The sequence below is a fragment of the Ochlerotatus camptorhynchus genome, unplaced genomic scaffold, assembly GCF_037179485.1.
Source record: "Ochlerotatus camptorhynchus isolate MF236.1 unplaced genomic scaffold, CSIRO-AGI_Acam_v1.1 ptg000432l, whole genome shotgun sequence".
NCBI lineage: Eukaryota > Metazoa > Arthropoda > Insecta > Diptera > Culicidae > Ochlerotatus > Ochlerotatus camptorhynchus.
In genome coordinates this window covers 5,998,285-6,015,996 of record NW_027040918.1, presented here as the reverse complement: position 1 = coordinate 6,015,996, position 17,712 = coordinate 5,998,285, and the positions used below count along the sequence as shown (strand labels likewise).

Here is a 17,712-nt window from a genome sequence, read left to right as displayed (position 1 = left end):
AAAGTGAGAAAAAAAGGGGTAAAAAAAGCACTAAATTTTCAAAATAATTTGTTCAATTTTTGTCGGATTTCGGGAGTATAATAAAGTATATATATATAAATAAGCCATAGGGAATATTATCAACTTTAACCACAATAAAAAAAATTCATTTCAGTTCACCACCAGAGGGTGTGCACTCGAAGTTCTGCAGCAAAACCTGACTGACACTCCTCCACGCGAGCCGCCATTTTGAGCCGCTATTTTGAGCCGCCATTTTGTTTTTTTACCTTCAAAAAATTTCCAAGTATTCAGGAATAGTGGACAAATATAATTATCGAAACCGGAAGTTCGTATGTCTTTTCATTCTCCTGAAAAAAATTCCAAAGTTCAACTGTTTTTCAGCCAAATCCAAGTAAACCTCCCCTTAAATCGATTTGAATGGACATTTCTTACCAATTTTGTTTCGAATACCTCTTCATCTGCTGGCAGCCCTTACTGGCCCTTACGGCAATCAACGCGTCTGCCCGCAAAAGCAACAACGCCCAAATCTCAAAGCTCTCCGGACGTCCCCTCGAAAATGCAATCGAGAAATGTATAAGAACAATCTTCAACTGGAACGTACTCACCAAATCAATACATCCGGGAGCACATTCCCGATGCTGCTTCTCCATTCACCAGAGCGGTGCTTTAAAAAATTTTAGGGAAGTTTGTTTCACCATGCACCTTTGTGGTGCAATTTTCAGGCTTTGCCTCTTCATGCACCAGAATGCTGTAAATTTTCCACCATGAATTTTCAATGAAGCTTGCATTCATCAGATCGATGCAAATTATGCTCCAGAAAAATGATTAAACCTTGCTTCTACATTCACCACAGCGAACTTTCCACCAGAAATTTTCAGTTAAATGCGCACCTCCAAATTTTTAGCGTGATTCACTTTTTTCTTCCAATTTTCATTTTGATTAGTCCCTCCATGCACCACCTTGATGTTATTTTTACACCAGAAATATTCAATAAAAAGCTTTTTCTTCTATTTACCACAACGAAGGTGAATTTTTACAACCTTAAATTTACCCTCTTCTTTTAACCCTCCATGAACCTTGAAAAAAAAAAAAATTACACCATTGTGGTGCAATTTTTTTGTTAAAAAAATTTCATTGAAGTTTCATACACCTTAGTGGTGCAATTTTCAGGCACCATCTCAAAGGAATTGACACAATAAAAGGTTTTCAGTGCCCTTATTTTATGAAATGAAGTTATTTTACCTTCAAATCAAGTTATCAAGAAATCAAGTTATTTATATCATAATTTTGTAAATGTTGAAAAAAAATCTTATTTATAAAGGGGGGGGGGGGTAATTTCCCCCACCTTGCCCTACCTTGCCCCACCTTGTGCAGGCCAGTGATTGCCAATTTGGAGAACAAGAACATAGGAAAAATGTGAAGATCACTTGAAGTTCTACTTGAGAAATCTCACAAAAAGAGATCTCTCAAACAGTTTCCAATGTCTTAGTTCTTAAAACATATTATTTACCTATGATGTTCACAATTTTTCTAGGTTCTTGTACTCCAAATTGGAAATCGTAAAATAGTGAAAACAGAACATTTTCAGAGGAGGAATTTTTAACCTTTGATATTTAATAGTAGATTTATTCTTCTACTCTCGAATATGAACAATACTTTCGAGTTTTCAACTAATGTCATTTCTTTTTTTAAGGTCATTAAAACATCATCTCTTAAGGCCTTATTTCTAACGAATCCTTTCTTCCCGTAGAAAAATTTATTGTACAAATATCAACTTCGATAGTATTTGACCTAGGCCCTCGTTAAAGCAAACTGTACAATTTTAGGTGATAGTGCAAGTCCGTTATCATGTGAGCCGTATGTGGACTCCATCGAGTATGCCCTCAAATTAAAGCAACGCAGATGTCATATGACGAAAAGTGAACAACTGTAAAAAAATGTCGGCTCAATGACCCATTCTGACCAGCGACTCATTCGGTCTAATGGCGTTCGGCCTAATGACTATGATCAATTTTGTATATCTAGAGCAATTTTGGTTGAAGACATTTATCAATTTTTCCACGAAAAATTGGTTTAAGCAAATTTGACCAGCTAAAACTGGAATTCAAGAGCAAATTTTAACCTAAATTTCAGCCAAAAATATCAACTTTGAGGTTGATTACGGTGTATTTAACTTCATATTTTTATTATGTGCAAGCAGTGGTGTGGTTGTCTACGATAAGTTGGTATTATGGCACTAAACGGAAATGGCATTGATTTTTGTTTGTTTGTTTCTATATAAATATGGTTTTCAGCCTTAAGGTTTGGTCACCTTTGTGAAGGCATTAATTTTATTTAAATTCCTCCAGTTTGGTAGCAAAAACTCGGAAAATTCATAACTCGATAAAACAATTTTATTGGTGAGTTTTAAGACTTTCCAGGTTGCATTTGGTCTGCCCGCTGCCGCTGCATTGGTGGGTTGGCTTAAACATTGATCGGATAGTGTCGGTAATTTTTATCAACTCATCTCATAAGTTTGGTTTACTAACAGAGTTGATTAGTCAACATCAGTCTTTTGAAGATCCGCTCGAGTGGATTGCACCATAGTTGAATGATCAACCAACCAACTAGCCGATCTTCTATTAGCTACAGCCTTCGATAAATTGATGCACATTTCTTTTATTTTTGAATCCCACAGAGTTTATTTACATCAGGGGGCAAGCAAATTTATGCAAAATATTGAGTAACAAACATGCATGCAATTTGCTAACATTTTTATTAAGCATGCCGAGCTTTGCACAAAATATTTGCTTTATGATAGCTTGTTTCTAATTGAATTGTTGAAAAATATTGAATGTTTTGAATATTTAAAAAATGCATTGTTTTATTTTTTGTGACAGTTAGTAAACGACCGACGATAAATTGAAAAGTTTCAATAGAAAAGTTTAAAAATTACAACGGAGATAAAATATATTATGCCATTATTAATATTAAATTTCCATAAATAACTTAAAAATTTCCTATTTTAATCTTAAATTATCCCTAAAATATCTGCCTATTCAAAATAGGCCTATTAAAAATCTAAATTTAACACTGGAAATAATATGTATGGCGTTTGATATTAAGATACTCTATATCATGCTGCAGAATTGAATTCTCGATATAGGGTCTCAGGAGGAGTGGGACCAGGTCGGACAAAATCTCTAAAACCGATTTTGAATTTTCATGCCTTTTATGCCTTCAATCCACTATATTTGATGATGTAGGGGAAATGGCTCTTAAGCTTAGGCCCATCGATAAAAATCTCCAATTCTTCAATTTATTTTAAAACAATGCGCCATATGAACATAAGAAATAGAAATTTTAGCTTGCTTGTTAAAAATTGTTAAACAATTCTTTCCATTGAAATTTGTGTATGGACATTAACCCTATTTACCAAATTTTGAATTAAATCAATCGAATAAGGCCATTCGCAATGCTGAGTTTCAAAATTGTTTCAAACTACTCGACAGTTCTAAAATTTGAGACTGTCAGAAATGAAACTGCAACGCGATCAGCGCTACGCACAGTGCAAATTTACTTCGGTGATTTTAGCACGAATATGAACCTGATGGCTTTTGAAATAATTTCTGACCAACCTGGTGTCATAAGAAAATATATGAGAGACGTGATTTGTATTATTGGACAGTAGAAGATCTTCAGAATAATTTATCCACTAGAAGTAAAGTTTTGAAGATCTCTGATCACCTGAAGATCTTTGGAAACATTAGGAGTCATCTGGTTTGCTGAGGAATATCTGAGAGGCATTAATTGGATTGTTGGAAAGTTTGGGATCTTCCAAATAGTACCTGATTAACCAGATATCTTCTGAATAGTATCTAAACAACATGAAGATTGGAAAAAAAAATCTCTGATCACATGAAGGGATATGAAATAATGGACGCTTGGGATCACATGAGAAAATATCTTAGGGATGTTATTTTGATTGTTGATTATTTATGGAGATCGCTGATCACCTGATGGTCTTTGAAACATCTTCTAAGCAAACTTGGTATCGTGAGTGAATATCTGAGAGACGTGATTTTGGTGGACAGTTGAAGATCTTCAGAATTATACTTGATCAACCTGAAGACTTAATCTGATATATCTGATCAGCTGAAGGTCTTTTGAATCTATACTGAGTCACCTAGTATCATGGGAGAATATTTGCGAGATGAAGTCTTGAAAAATTATCCAGACTTTATGGAAATCTTAAAACACATGAAGGCTTTGGAATTATTTCTGAGCTGAGAGAATATCAGAGAGATATGATTTGGATTGTTGGATAGTTGGATATTTTCAGAATGATACCTGGTCAATCTTAAGTCTTGAAAAAGTAATTTATATGACCTCTGATCACCTGATCGTCTACTGAATAATTTCTGAGCAACCTGGTATCATGAGAGAACATCTAATAAATGTAATAAATAAAAATAATGTGATTTGAATTGATGGATAGTTGAAGATCTCTAGAATAATACCTTATCAACCTCAAGTCTTGAAATAATATCAAGCGGACTTCATGGAGATCTTAGAACACTTGAAGATCACTACCTTATTTGCTTATTCTTGACAGATACGCTTATTTCGTCTACAATGTGCAGATCGTTGGAATGATTTCTTAGCAGCTTGGCATCATATGAGAGAATATCTGTTTGATGTAAAAGACATGACATAATAAACTATAAAATTTCCAGAACTTGTATGATGTTCCGCGATCTTTTATAAAATACCTCACACTTCTTTGAAACTACTTGATCTTCAATGATAATTCTGAATGTCTTCTACCTGAAACTTAAAAAAAAATACAAGTTCCGTAAAGAATAATTTTCTCTATGAAGTTCTCCGATTTGTGTGTGAAACTCTTCGTAATTTTCCGAACTTCTATGAAATAACCCCAAACTTCTCAGAAGTTCCCAGAAGTTCAGTAAAATCTCAAATGTCTATTAAATCCTCTTAACTACTATGAAGATCTCTCAACATTTTCGAGAAACATCTATAAATACATCCAAAGAAATTTGAAGCAGAGTTCGATTCGTGTTTCACACCTGCTCAGAAATAAAACAGAATAGTCGAGCAGTTGCAAATTGTTGAAAAATAGTGCTCGAATAATGAAACTGCTATCAAATTGAAACAGTCCATATAAAATACAACAGCATTGCACAGCTTGTTGGAGACGGTAGGTTTACGGTCGGCGTTGCTGGCTCATGCCGCGATAGAATGGCGTCATGGGTAGGCAATGGGGATTAATAAGCTTCCCCTCTCTGATAAACCACTGCATGAGAGAACCAAAGATCTAGTCCAGCAGTGATAGTATCACACTTGTTACTCCTTTAATTGAGAGCCGCGTCGTAGTACGCTTACGTATAGGCACTGACGTTGGGTGTGATACTGGCGGGTAGAATATTTATTGAGGAAACCAAAATTAATCAACTTGCCAACATAGGCTATCACATTTATTTTGGTGGCACTCTTTAAGTGATAATAAGTTGTTTTTCTCTCTACGGTTGTTTCGCGTGGCGTTCACAATTTGCGCGATTTTCGTATCTTACGTAATTTAGATGTTTAGCTATAAACGGTTTCACTGACTCGAGGTCGTTCCTTAAGCGGTGTTGGTACAGGTTAAACCTTTGCCGACTGTCGGATTCAACGCGCCTACGTCTACGGAGCTTACGCAGAAGTGATACGCAATTCGGTAGAGCTTGTCAGCTCAAAAGCTTATAGAATTTGGTTGGTGCGGTCGCGAAATCTTGAAATGATTGATACGTTCTTTAAATTAACTAATTTGATACAAATCTCAGTAGTAAATAAGTAGAATATCTAGGGAGGAAACCAAAATTAATCAACTTGCCAACATAGGCTATCACATTTATTTTGGTGGCACTCTTTAAATGATAATAAGCCTTTTTTCTCGCTTCGGTTGTCTCGCACGGCTTTCGGAATTCGCGCGGTTTTCGTAACTTACATAATTTAGATATTTCGTTCGAAACGGATTTACTTATTCAATCGGTTTACTACGCGGATGTATCTACGCGCACACGTCACAGCATTTTTTCTATAACTATCTTGAAACAATACATACGGAATTCAGTGATCAAGCGGCCAACATAGGCTAGTCCTTCTGCTGTACTGTCAAAGATAGAAGCAAAATTTATTCAAATGGATCAAGTATTGAAAACTAAGCTGTCACGCAGCTCCATCTTGATACGCAATAAAAAAAAAAGAAAAAAAATTGTTAAGCCTGGCAAGGTTTATGAAATAAGTGAACACTTTAATGGCCAAATGTGTATTCGCTTTGGGATTTATCTAGTATTAATGAGTATTAAATATCAAACATTTGAATACATTTAAATGCTTTCTAATAGAAAATTGTCTCAGGAATCCAAAAAAAAAAGTAACAGTCAAAAAAGAGTGTGATTAAAAATTAGTTGATATAACAATTCTTATATAATTGCTATTTCTCTTATCAATTTACATAGCCCAATACACATTAATCAGTAAAAACTAGTAAATGAACCGTACTATGTTACGTAGAAATTTGTCTAGTTTTCGGAAATCATAGTTGTATTTAGTGCCCTTTTTTTGAACGTTTTTTATTTTCTGAAGATATTGGCTTTTACCATATCCTGAATTTAAAAAAATCAGTTTTTCCACAGATTCTTGATAAAATTTAAATGTAAAAACATTTTGTCTATCTCGTCATGAAAAAAGTTGAACCCTAAACAAAACAGAAAGGTTGATTTTTGCGGTTTTTTAAGTCCAAGTTTGTGCCATGACAGAGAAAAAGGTTTTAAGGGAATCGGCCTCACGATTCTGATGGTTTTGGGTTCGATACTGATAATGGGTATTTTATTTTGTTACAATGCATTACAAAAAGTGCAATACGTTCTTGCGGATATTTAATAAAATCAAATTTCATATTGCCGTACTCTAGCGGAGCTATCAACCTGCCCTTTTCAGACTTTTCTCTAGCTAATAAATTATCACACTAAAGCTTCATGTTAGTTAGCATTTCCAACCAACTCTGAAAATAAAATCGTTCATTTTTGTTTTACGTGTATCACTTAAAAAAACTGCATCCACTCTACTACCACGTAGTCATCAATATTAATTTTACCGTCATCAATGTTTAATGCATAGAACAATAATGTAAAGAAAAAAAATGTTAATTACAATTAACCCGTGTAAAACCACAACCCATTGAAAGCAGTCACCGCTTCACGCTTTTAAACACGATTCAATTTCCCAGTAAAACGACCTCTTCAAACGCCGCCCCTGTAAATTAGTCATTGAAATCGATCCGGGTGTTCTGCTCTTCGAGTCTATCTTAGCCGCATCGTGCACAAGCACAGCATCAGTCAGCGCGCGATCGATCGATGGAAAAATAGTGTAAATCCAATAACGATAGGTGACATTGAACGTCCGATGATGACCATTGTCTTGCAGAGACGCTCATTGTCGGCCCGCGCGGCGAGCGCACTTGAATCAGTTTCATGATCAGGTCCATTAACCGTTTTTGCCCACTCGCCATTCTGTCCGCGAGCGTCGTTCCCGTGTGTTCTACATGTGATTGTGGTGCAGAACTTGACCCCAATTGATTTTCGGTGTGCACGCCGTCGTCGGTCGTCAGCTCAGCTTGAGGGACCTCAGTGGGAAATCGCTTGGCGCCTCTCTCTATGTTTTTTTTTGCTGTAGTGCAATTAGCAATCAAGAATCGTTAACGATTTGTTTGCTGTTTTTCTCGCTAAAGTGTAATCTGCTTCGAACACATAATAATTATGCTCTTTCTGTTACTTTGCTTTCAGATAAAAATGGCCTAAATGAAGGTGAGTAACTTTCGGTTTGGGCGTCCTCGTGTGCAGAGACGCGTGCGCGCGCCCAGACAAGGTTCAATCATCGGAAAATCGAGATTCGAGAACGGCTCAGGCCATCAATTATGTTTCCGAGCGTGGAGACGGCGAATGGTGTTGGACGGCGTTTAGTGAGAATTGCCCTTTAGCGCTTCGAATGGGGAATGATTTAGTGGCGTGGATATAGACAATAGATCTTGTCAGCTGGCCGGTACGGGTGATCTATGGCGACGGGGTTGGGCTTTTGCCTCATATAACTGGCGGCGTTTGCTGTCATTATGGAGATTGTTTTGTTTCGCTTCGATGATGAATCGGTTCGCACATCTAAATCAGAAGGCTCGTCAAATAGATTTATTGGATTTGGGTTATGCGGTCCAAAATGTCTCATTTCAACTGGCGATGCGTGTCAAGTTGAAAATGTTTCAACAAACAATTTCTCATGATTTTTCTAAACTGTCTTATTTATGTATCGTGAATGTGGGTTAGTCTGTGTAGGTATCCACGCAATTGACAATCCTCTTCTTGAACAAGTGAATCGAACGATTTAAACTTCAAGATGATAGGATTTCAAAGAAGACAAAGGAAATTAATCTTAGCTGATACGCTTGGACTACATTAATCTTTCAAACATGTTCAAGTTTCGTTGCTAAGGGAATTGTTGCAGTCGTAGTTGATAGTAGATCATTTGATCTTAACTTCAAGACAATGTGCAGAATCTGTATTATCTGATATAGAGCATTTTCATGCCAAATGACGAATTGATCTGACGCGTCCTTCTCCGATTTGTAGGAAACTTTACTTAATTGTTTTTTTATGACCAACCATCCACGTTTGAACTAAAATGCGTCCATTTTTAATCTTTAACAAATTCAAAATGGCGTATTCAATATTTTTTTAATAAATCTTAACTCGAAAACGTCACTTCCAATCGAAATGACGCCTGAGACAAAATAATTACTCTTCGGAAAAAATAATACATATAAATTTTTTTAGAAAAAGTGTGCTCAATATAATAGCAACGCATGCCGATTTCCATACAAAATGGTCAACTTTGACAAGTTGTAACTTTGTTCTCTTATGATCAATTGAGCTGAAACGTCCGCCAAAGAACTAAAAATATGTTCAATTTTACTATTACAAAATACCAAATTTTTGGAAGCACCTGCTGGAACGTGAGACAGTAGGTAAAATTGTTCAAAATAATAACAGTTTTTGATTTCAATTGATTTACAGATTTACACTCAAGATCACTGGTACAGTGAAACGGAGTCGAGTTGTTCAGTGGGGTGTACTAGGTCACTGGGATCGACTGTTGTATGAGAATTAAGGGGGTGGTTTTCGGCTCTCAAAGTCTACAATAATCAGCTAAATCGATATTTTGCAGCTCAGTGGTAGGTGCATCGGTATCATATTATACCGTGACATTGGGCCCGTCAAACGTTTCAAACGCTGCTGTTCGTATAGGCTTTGTCACTGACCTGATATTATGTGTCTACTTCCCTACATTTCGATGGTTTATTCCCTGAAGAATACGGAATAAAGCACCGAAAAGCAAAATATCGTTTTAGCTGCTTATTCTTGAATGTGTTTGCCGAAAAACACCTCCTTATTTCTTGATCACGACTATGTCTCATCAGTTTTCTTCAAGATCAATAGTTTTTTTTCCAGGGCGTAAGAATGAATCTTATATCTATAGTATCATATTTGAACAAAAATAATGAAAAACTTGTGTGATCAAGTACAGCACCCCACTGGTTAACTCGATCCCGTTTTACGGTACTAGAACTGGAAATATACTTATTTCAATTTTTAACTTTCGCAAAAATATAAAATAGGGAAATATCTGTGGGTCTTTTTATATTGTATTTGTTAGGATCTTTTGTATTTTTAGAAATATCTTAGAAAATCGTTAAATATTGAGTAAAGAACATTTTTACATAAATAATTCAGTTAATCTTATGCTTATTTAATGTATGTACATGTCATAAAATCGGTAGCGATCAATTTATATTTTTCTAACTATTAAATCTATTAAAACTATTGAATGTTAGCACCCGATTGTAATAAACTGTATGAAATGTTGAGAGAACTCTCTCTACCCGCTTACATAATGTGTGGATGACCCCTCATGTACCTTTTTAAATACTCTAATGCTTTCAAAGTGATATTTAAATTAATATATGAACGTTTTTTTTCAGAGCGTTGTCCAAACACGCATTTTGAAAAAAATCGTTAGGCGATTGGGCTTATGAAACTTTTTAAATACTCTCGAGACTCTAACATGATATATACATTACCAAAAATACGTTTTCCTTAAAGTTGCCAAGAATCGCCTTTTTAGAAATGGAGGGGGCTTGATCTCCTATTATTTTATTATTTTTACAGGCATTCTTGGATAACTGGTGGCCAAATTATATATTTTTTCAAACACATACCTCAGAATTAAGTGGGTTTCCTGGGGAGATCAAGTCTTCCCAAATTGTGTTTCCAGCTTCAAATCCAACTGAACAAACGATTAATAGAAACTGCACCAATACAATGATTATAATAAACCCTACTTATTCAAAAATTTGAGCTGGGAAACCTTTATACGTTTTGGTTAATATCCAAAAAGTTATCAAATATGTTCATGGAGGCTATGCAAGAGTCGTAGAGAGTGAAAACAAATCATATTAAGTATTGTTTATAACTTCAAAGAAACTCAAACTAAATCTCATAACATAAAAAATTTCAACTAAAGCTAACTTTGAACAGTGCAATCTTCAAATGGGTAAAAATGGGTGTATAAAAAAGTGATTTCTTTAGCTCAGTTGGTAAAGGCGCAGCTATAGATAGAATGGCCAGCGAACGGGGAAAATCTGGAAAACCGGGAAATAACCGAGAATTTAAAAAGTAAACGGGAAAACCGGGAAAAACCAATAATACTAATAGGGGAAATAGCTCTAATGTTGGCCTATGGATCTAAGATTGGTCCCATCGCTAAAAATCTGCTATTTATCAATTTTAACTAGATGAACGCGTTGTTGGGACGTTACTAGTGGATATTTTTGGTTGCTATTGAAAATTTAGTCGATTGCTGAATTTATGTATGGGCTCAAATTAGGGACACTTAGGCCGACACTACCTGCATTTCCCCTATATGGTCACTCAAATTGTTCGCTGTATTTTTGTAATGGATTTAAAAGTTTTTCATTATGAATAATGTTTTGTTTTGCATAAAGTTATTATTGAGTATATGAAAATTAAACTTTAGAATTCGGTATTATTTCTTTATCTAATAATATTAAACTTTTTCAAATTAGTTTAATATGAACCTATGTTAAATTAAAGAAAAATGTTTAATAGAAACATAGAATAATGATCGGTGACTCTCATTCATTATTCAAACTAGAGAGGAATTTGATATAACCAGTTTACAAGATATACTAAACGTTCGCTAACTGAAAGGAACTTTTTGATTTTTGTAAACATCGCAACTGTTTTTAATAATTGTCGAAAATAAGGCGTCGGCTGATTTTTTCGACAGTGGTCAGCCTTGGCCAAAGCAAATTAGAGTTTTTTTTTTAATATTTAAAGTAAGTTAGTGCAGTTAGCGAAAGTTTAGTGTACAAGAACAATTGTGATACATTGTTCAACATTCATTCAACATTGCGAATAGTAACAGGTAGTTTTACATGACATCTCAAAAATATATCTTAAAATCTGGTTGAAAGTAAATCTGGACGCAGGTTCCACCACCGACAATCCGACGTGACAGCTCATAGAAGCTACATTGAAATTCTTTCCCAAGATGCCACTCATCCGTCAGTCTCAGCTCGTTTGACAGATCACTCATTTGACAAATCGATATGGGGACAAACGAAATGTTCCAGTGGCATGTCGGTTCGTCGGTGGTTTCACTGTACCATTGCGCCCCTAGTGATCGAAACAAAACAAAAAACTTTTAAATAAATAGGAGAGGGATTCTCCTGGTAGTTGTGCAGAATTAATTTCCCTATTGAACTTAAACATTGAAACGCGTTTATCAATTTTCCATCAATTCACCAATATAGAAAATTTTCAAAGTATAGTAAACAAAATGCTGTCAACATTGTTGCTTTGGACTGTTATCCAGCAAGCATTGAACGCTGAATAAGAGCTTATTCAGCTTTTAACCTGCTGGAGCAGTGCGTTCAAAACACACACTATTGAAACATGATTTTGATCAACAATTTCTTTGCATATTTTTGAATGTTTATACATCACTAGAAAGAGGAATAATACAATTAAAACCCGGATCAATTAGATAATTTTTTTTTTATTTTTCGCCTGCAAAAGTACTGCTCTTTTTGGGACGCAACGGCTCTTGGCTTAACCAGCGTCCAGATTTTCATTCATGGGGTGTTTACATCTGCGCAGATTTGCTGGCACTAGTGTACTAGCCAACTAGCACGAATTTCAGATGCTCCTGAAATATCATACTGGTAGAGGCTGATGCTCTGTTTACATTATGCTGGTGAGCTTTTTGCTAGCAGCTGGCTCATTAGCGCTAGTACAGTAGCATAAGTGTAAACACCCCATTAACCAGGTTTTATTCAGAAAAATCACAGAATTCTCCTTAAAAATACAAGAAAATCCTCTTGAATTTTTCTTAGTAATTACCATGCAACTGATCTGCGTTGTTTGATTTTTTCTCCCGGTCCATAAATTTGTGGCATCGCGAGTGATAATTTTAATTTTAGATTATTTAGGGGAGAATGGTATACAACGCACCCCCTGGGCAGAACGCACCAGCTGACTTTCATTTGTGTTTTTCATAGCTTTTACGCAACTTTTTTGTTGTCTTATCAAGCAGCACTTCTAGCATAGCATCTGTACTCAAAATCCTGCATGATAAATCCTAGAATTGGATTGAAAATTCCAAGAAAAACTCAAAATAAAACGAAAAAGTGCGTCTTACCCCGGGGGTACGTTATGTACTGTTCTCCCCTACACTATGATGATGTTGGTTCACTCGCAACTATTTTTGAAAAAATTAAGTGTTTTCGAACGAAAGTGTACCATAAGTGCTTCTGAACGTGTTTCGCAGTTGGGTGTGGTGAAATTCGTGCATTCCCGTTTGATTTTGGAAATCCGTATCACAAAATTGCCTACCGATTCCTTTTTTTGCCGTTCAACGACGACGGGTGTGCTTTCGTAAGAGTAACGTTTATTGGATCCGTTTCTTTGCACGGGAGTGTTTTTTTGTAACTAGCGTAAGTGTGCCTGCGATTTGCATCGAGTGACGGAAATTGTGAGTAAGCTGAAGGATGTCTCGCTGGATACGCCCAAGACTGGACGGGCGGTAGCTGGTGGCCGTGAACGGTTCCTGGGGAAAGCACTAGATGCGAACCTCCTCCCAGATCACCATGGCAATACAGGAAGTATCACAACAAAGGTAATTGCTATTAGATATTTTGAAAACAGTGACAGATAGCGGACATGAAGAATCAGTGGAGGTGCCGGGCAAAGGTGTTTATCCTAGACAAATGGTAAGTTAGAAATTCTCTGTTGTCGTTGTCGTAGGCGCCGTCATAGTCGCTGTCGTAATCGCCGTTGTAGTCGTAGGCAGTACCGTTGGTATATTTAAAATTAAACATCAACCGCTGAAAATATTAATTATCGCGTATTTCTGTTGTTCATTACATTCCAAGTGAAATTCGAGAACGTAATTTCATTTGAATAGCTTGTTTAACCAGGTCTTAAACAATCGTCACGTCGGTCATAGCTTGTTATGATTGTCTGAACCATGCGTAAAGAGAAAATCGAAACATTGAACGTCGCGTGAAAGTGGATCTTAATGAAGGCCTAAGTACTCTTTCGTAGCTTTTAGTTTTAGGATTTCAAAGATCATCGGTTGCAGTGGCTTGCATACTGAGGAGAAAAACGCGGTCCCAGATCCTTTCATATTAAAAATGCATGGTAAGATCGCTTGTTTATCATGTATTTTGTAAAACTTTTTGTTGTCGTCGGTGCCGGGTTTGAATAGTTATAAAAACTTGAGTAACGTTATAATGTGATATGAGAGGCTCGGTGGCCTTAGAGCAACCGTTTTTGCTTACTGAGCAGAACATCATGAGTCTAATCTCAAGCCCATCCACATTCAAGATTCGTCAATGATTAAAAAGGAGCTCGTCTGCCTAGTGGCAAACGTTTTTGCTTACTGAGCAGAAGACGGTGGGTTCAATCCCAAGCTCCTTCGCGTTATACGATCGTTAGGACATCAATTCAGCTTATCGTTTACCAAAACGAACCCTGCTGCTAACCCAACCCTCTTACCCAACATCCCTGTGATTCCTCGTGGAAGTGCAGAGGACTCCTCGGCTTCCATAAAAGCGAGTGTCACGTCAACACATTCCTACCCATTCCTTTCTTGACCTGCGTTCAGGCGCGGCTGGCGCTGGTATTGCCTAATTCGAGATCACCAGTTTTTACACATTGAGGATGATTGCTAGTCCCAAGCATCGTCTATTGGTTATCTGTGTAATTACAGCTGGTCTGGCAATAACAGTGTAGCAACCGTGGGCGGTCAATCATGCTCATGCTCATGCTCATGCGTAATTACCATGCAACTACTTTAAAAATCTCCTTAGTATTTCCTTGGATACTTCTTAAAATTCCTTTGCAACTTTTATGAGATACAAATTTTCCCAATATTTTCGTTGAATTCCAACCTCTCCTGAGAAATCGCTTGGAATTATGTATTTTCTTTTCTCTTCTTCTTCTCCTCCATTTTTTTAAATTGAAATGATGCACGATGAACATTTCAAAAGGTCCTGTCTGCATTGATCGATTCTCTTATTCGATTATCTCTTTTGATAACCACGGCTATACAAACGGATTTCATGCTATTTTTACAACATAGTTTGATAAAAGGAGATTCTCATCTAGCATCCAGAGCTACAAATTCAACAGGGAATGTTTTTGCAGTCATTAACGAAAGAGAAAGTCGATGAAGGGAATCAATCAAAGCAGATAGGACCTTTTGCATTGTTCGTCTAGAATTATCCTCGGAATGCTATTTTCCACGGAATTCCCTTGAAGTTATTTACTGAACCTTTCCCAGTATTCTTTTGAAATTGTCATCAGAACACCCTTTAAATTCTGCTTATATTTTTTTTTGAATCCCCATCATAGTTCTCTTGGAATCCTCCTTTAAATCCACCTTTTATTCTTCATCTCGATTCCCATTAATTCTCCACAAAATCACTTAAGATTTCATTTCAGAACATCCATTGCTTTTCACAGAAATTCAATGGAATTCATCTCAGAATTTCTTTGGATTTTATTTTGAAATCATCTTGGAATTTTAGAAATCCTCCTCAGAATTTCATTGGGATATACACTTTAATTTAATTCAAATTTTCCCTAAAATCATATAAATATTATTATGAAAAGAATTCCGTAAAAACAAGTCTTTATATTTTTGAAAATATTAGGTCTGGAGCTTAAAAAAATTAAAATTGATTTTTCGCAATGCCTTGAAAATATAGCATGGTTTTCGTATCTTTTATCAAAGACATCATATCAAAAAGACTGGAAATTTTCATATTTTCTCATTCGACCGCTATGAGATAGGCACAATCGCATCATTTACCGCTGAAAGGATTGTACGAACGAATTTGATATCAAAGAATCCGACCTCAGAAGACAGGTTTGCGCATTTGCGTTGCTTCCACTATAGCTCAAGCGCCACTGTATCTTTCCCTTGAATTCTGGAAAAGTTGCCAGTCTTCTTGATATGATGTCTTCACTTTTGTATAATCACTCCACAGCTATTGATCGCGTGCAGTTCGCTAACACACTTGGCTGACTTTTATCAAAAATGTGAATCACCGCCCAAACAATTATGCAACGTTTCATGCAAATTAAAGAAGGTTTTTTTTTAACTTCATTGAATTTTTTTTTTCAAGGTCCAAAATGGCTGAATTTTAGCAAACATGTTTGGGGAAAACGTTTATTTAACAGTGTTAAAATTATCAGTAGTACATTTTTCAACAGTTTTTTTTTATGAAAAATTGGAAAAATATTTATAAGATTTGTAAAGTAATATCCTATAGATTGGCGTACTTGGATTTCAATTGCAGCTATAAATGACAAAGTTACAAGCGTTCAAAACCTAACACTATTTCACCACACATATTGTTTTGATTTGCACCCCAATATATTTGAAAAAGACGTAGTTCTACGTCAAAAACAGTTAGTAACTCAAGATGGCAGGCAAGCATGGGAAAAATCGTTCCATTTTGCATTCATTACTTACTCACACGCATACAACATCAGAAACGAACAGCAGCTTGTGCGAGCCGCACTGATTTATTTCGTATTTGCATTGCTTCTATCTCGCCTAACTTTTCAAAAGGTCCTAAGTAACAAATGTAAACAAATCGAGTTTATAAATGTACATTGTAACATTTGTACCTAAGAACATTATGCACACACACACATTCAGATTAATGTCAATTGAATTGAGAAAAGTCTAAATTAGCAAAACGTCTGAAGTCCAACTTTGCATTAACGATGATTCACTGTTACATAAGACGTTTGACTATGTTCATCAAGACAAACGTCTGAAGTATCAGAAAAACCAAAACAGTGCAGATATGTACTTCGGTCCTTTGTGTTTATACGAGTAAAACGTCTAAAATATTCAAACAAACCAAAACAATGTGATTTTGCACATCGGAATTTTCATGTCAAGCATTTTTCTACTATTTCCGCGTGGGGGGGGGGGGGGGGGGGGGTTGACAATTATCCACGGGCCATACAAATTTTAAATTTTTTATATGGACAATTGTCTACGCATGGGGTGGGGGGAGGGGTCAAGAATACCGAAAAGCTGTCGACGTAGTTAATGAACAGCCCCTAAAATAACACTGTTATCAAATAAAAAGCAGCTCACGCGACCACCAACGATCGACCAAAACAATCTGTGGGCAGTGTTGCGATATACCGTTAAAAAAAAAAGTTGATGCATTGTCCAATACTCATATTGTTCGTTTAACTCGTAGAATTTAAATTATGCACTCATAATGCTTAAAAACAAACAAATAGTGTTGAAAACATAAATGACCTATGTAACTGTGATTATAACAAAACGTCCTATATAACATGTCCAATGTACACCTGACAAGAGCAAAATGTCCTATGTAACAGTTTTCACGTTTTCATAGAAAAAAAAATGTATGAAACGGGTAGATTATGATTTCAATTTCAATTTTACTATCGCATTTTACTATTAAAGGTCTTAAAAATGTCAAAACTTGATTTGGTTTAAAATAGTATTAAAAAAGATTTTGTCAATCTTCAACCTCGTTTTTCTCGAAAAGAGTGAAATGTTAGATAGGACCTTTTGAAAAGTTAGGCAAGCTATGTTCTTCGATGAACGCAGAATTGAGCAAAACAGACAGCTGAGCGTAACATGAATGATTCTGAGTGTAGTAGTGTGGATGATTCCTCTCTTATTATTTTTTCCATGCTGAGCCTTTTACGATTGCATTGTGCTGAGTGAGCTGAATGAGAATTTTGCAGAAAGAATCACTTTTTATTTTCTAGCTTTAAACATACATTAACACATTTAAATCGCTATTAATAGAGAGAAAACTGTCATACTGTAGCACAGAAACATAAGCGTTGCGCAAATTACATAAAACTGCTGTGGCCAATTCAACTGATTTAAATCAGTGAGCCAAAAATTATCTGAATCGGCTATTTAAATCGTTAGCATTCGGATTTTACGCATTCAATTATGTGTATGCCTTTCAGTTTATCCTTCTTTCCTTCTACTGCTGTCAGTTCTGAGTCGAGCTGCAGGGTCACTTGGTTG

At 35.9% G+C, this 17,712-nt stretch overlaps 2 protein-coding genes across 3 annotated transcripts in view; one reads left to right on the top strand and one right to left on the bottom strand.

Annotated features, from left to right (window-relative positions):
- The window catches only part of LOC135711382 (6-phosphofructo-2-kinase/fructose-2,6-bisphosphatase 1-like), a 281,793-nt gene that overhangs the window by 54,689 nt on the left and 209,392 nt on the right, over nt 1-17,712 (top strand). The window contains exon 2 of the mRNA XM_065234244.1: nt 7,824-7,844. Within this exon, the coding sequence (XP_065090316.1) occupies nt 7,824-7,844 (21 nt within the window). The remainder of the gene's footprint in view (nt 1-7,823; nt 7,845-17,712) is intronic.
- The window catches only part of LOC135711385 (alpha-N-acetylgalactosaminidase), a 182,558-nt gene that overhangs the window by 34,597 nt on the left and 130,249 nt on the right, over nt 1-17,712 (bottom strand). The window lies entirely within an intron of this gene.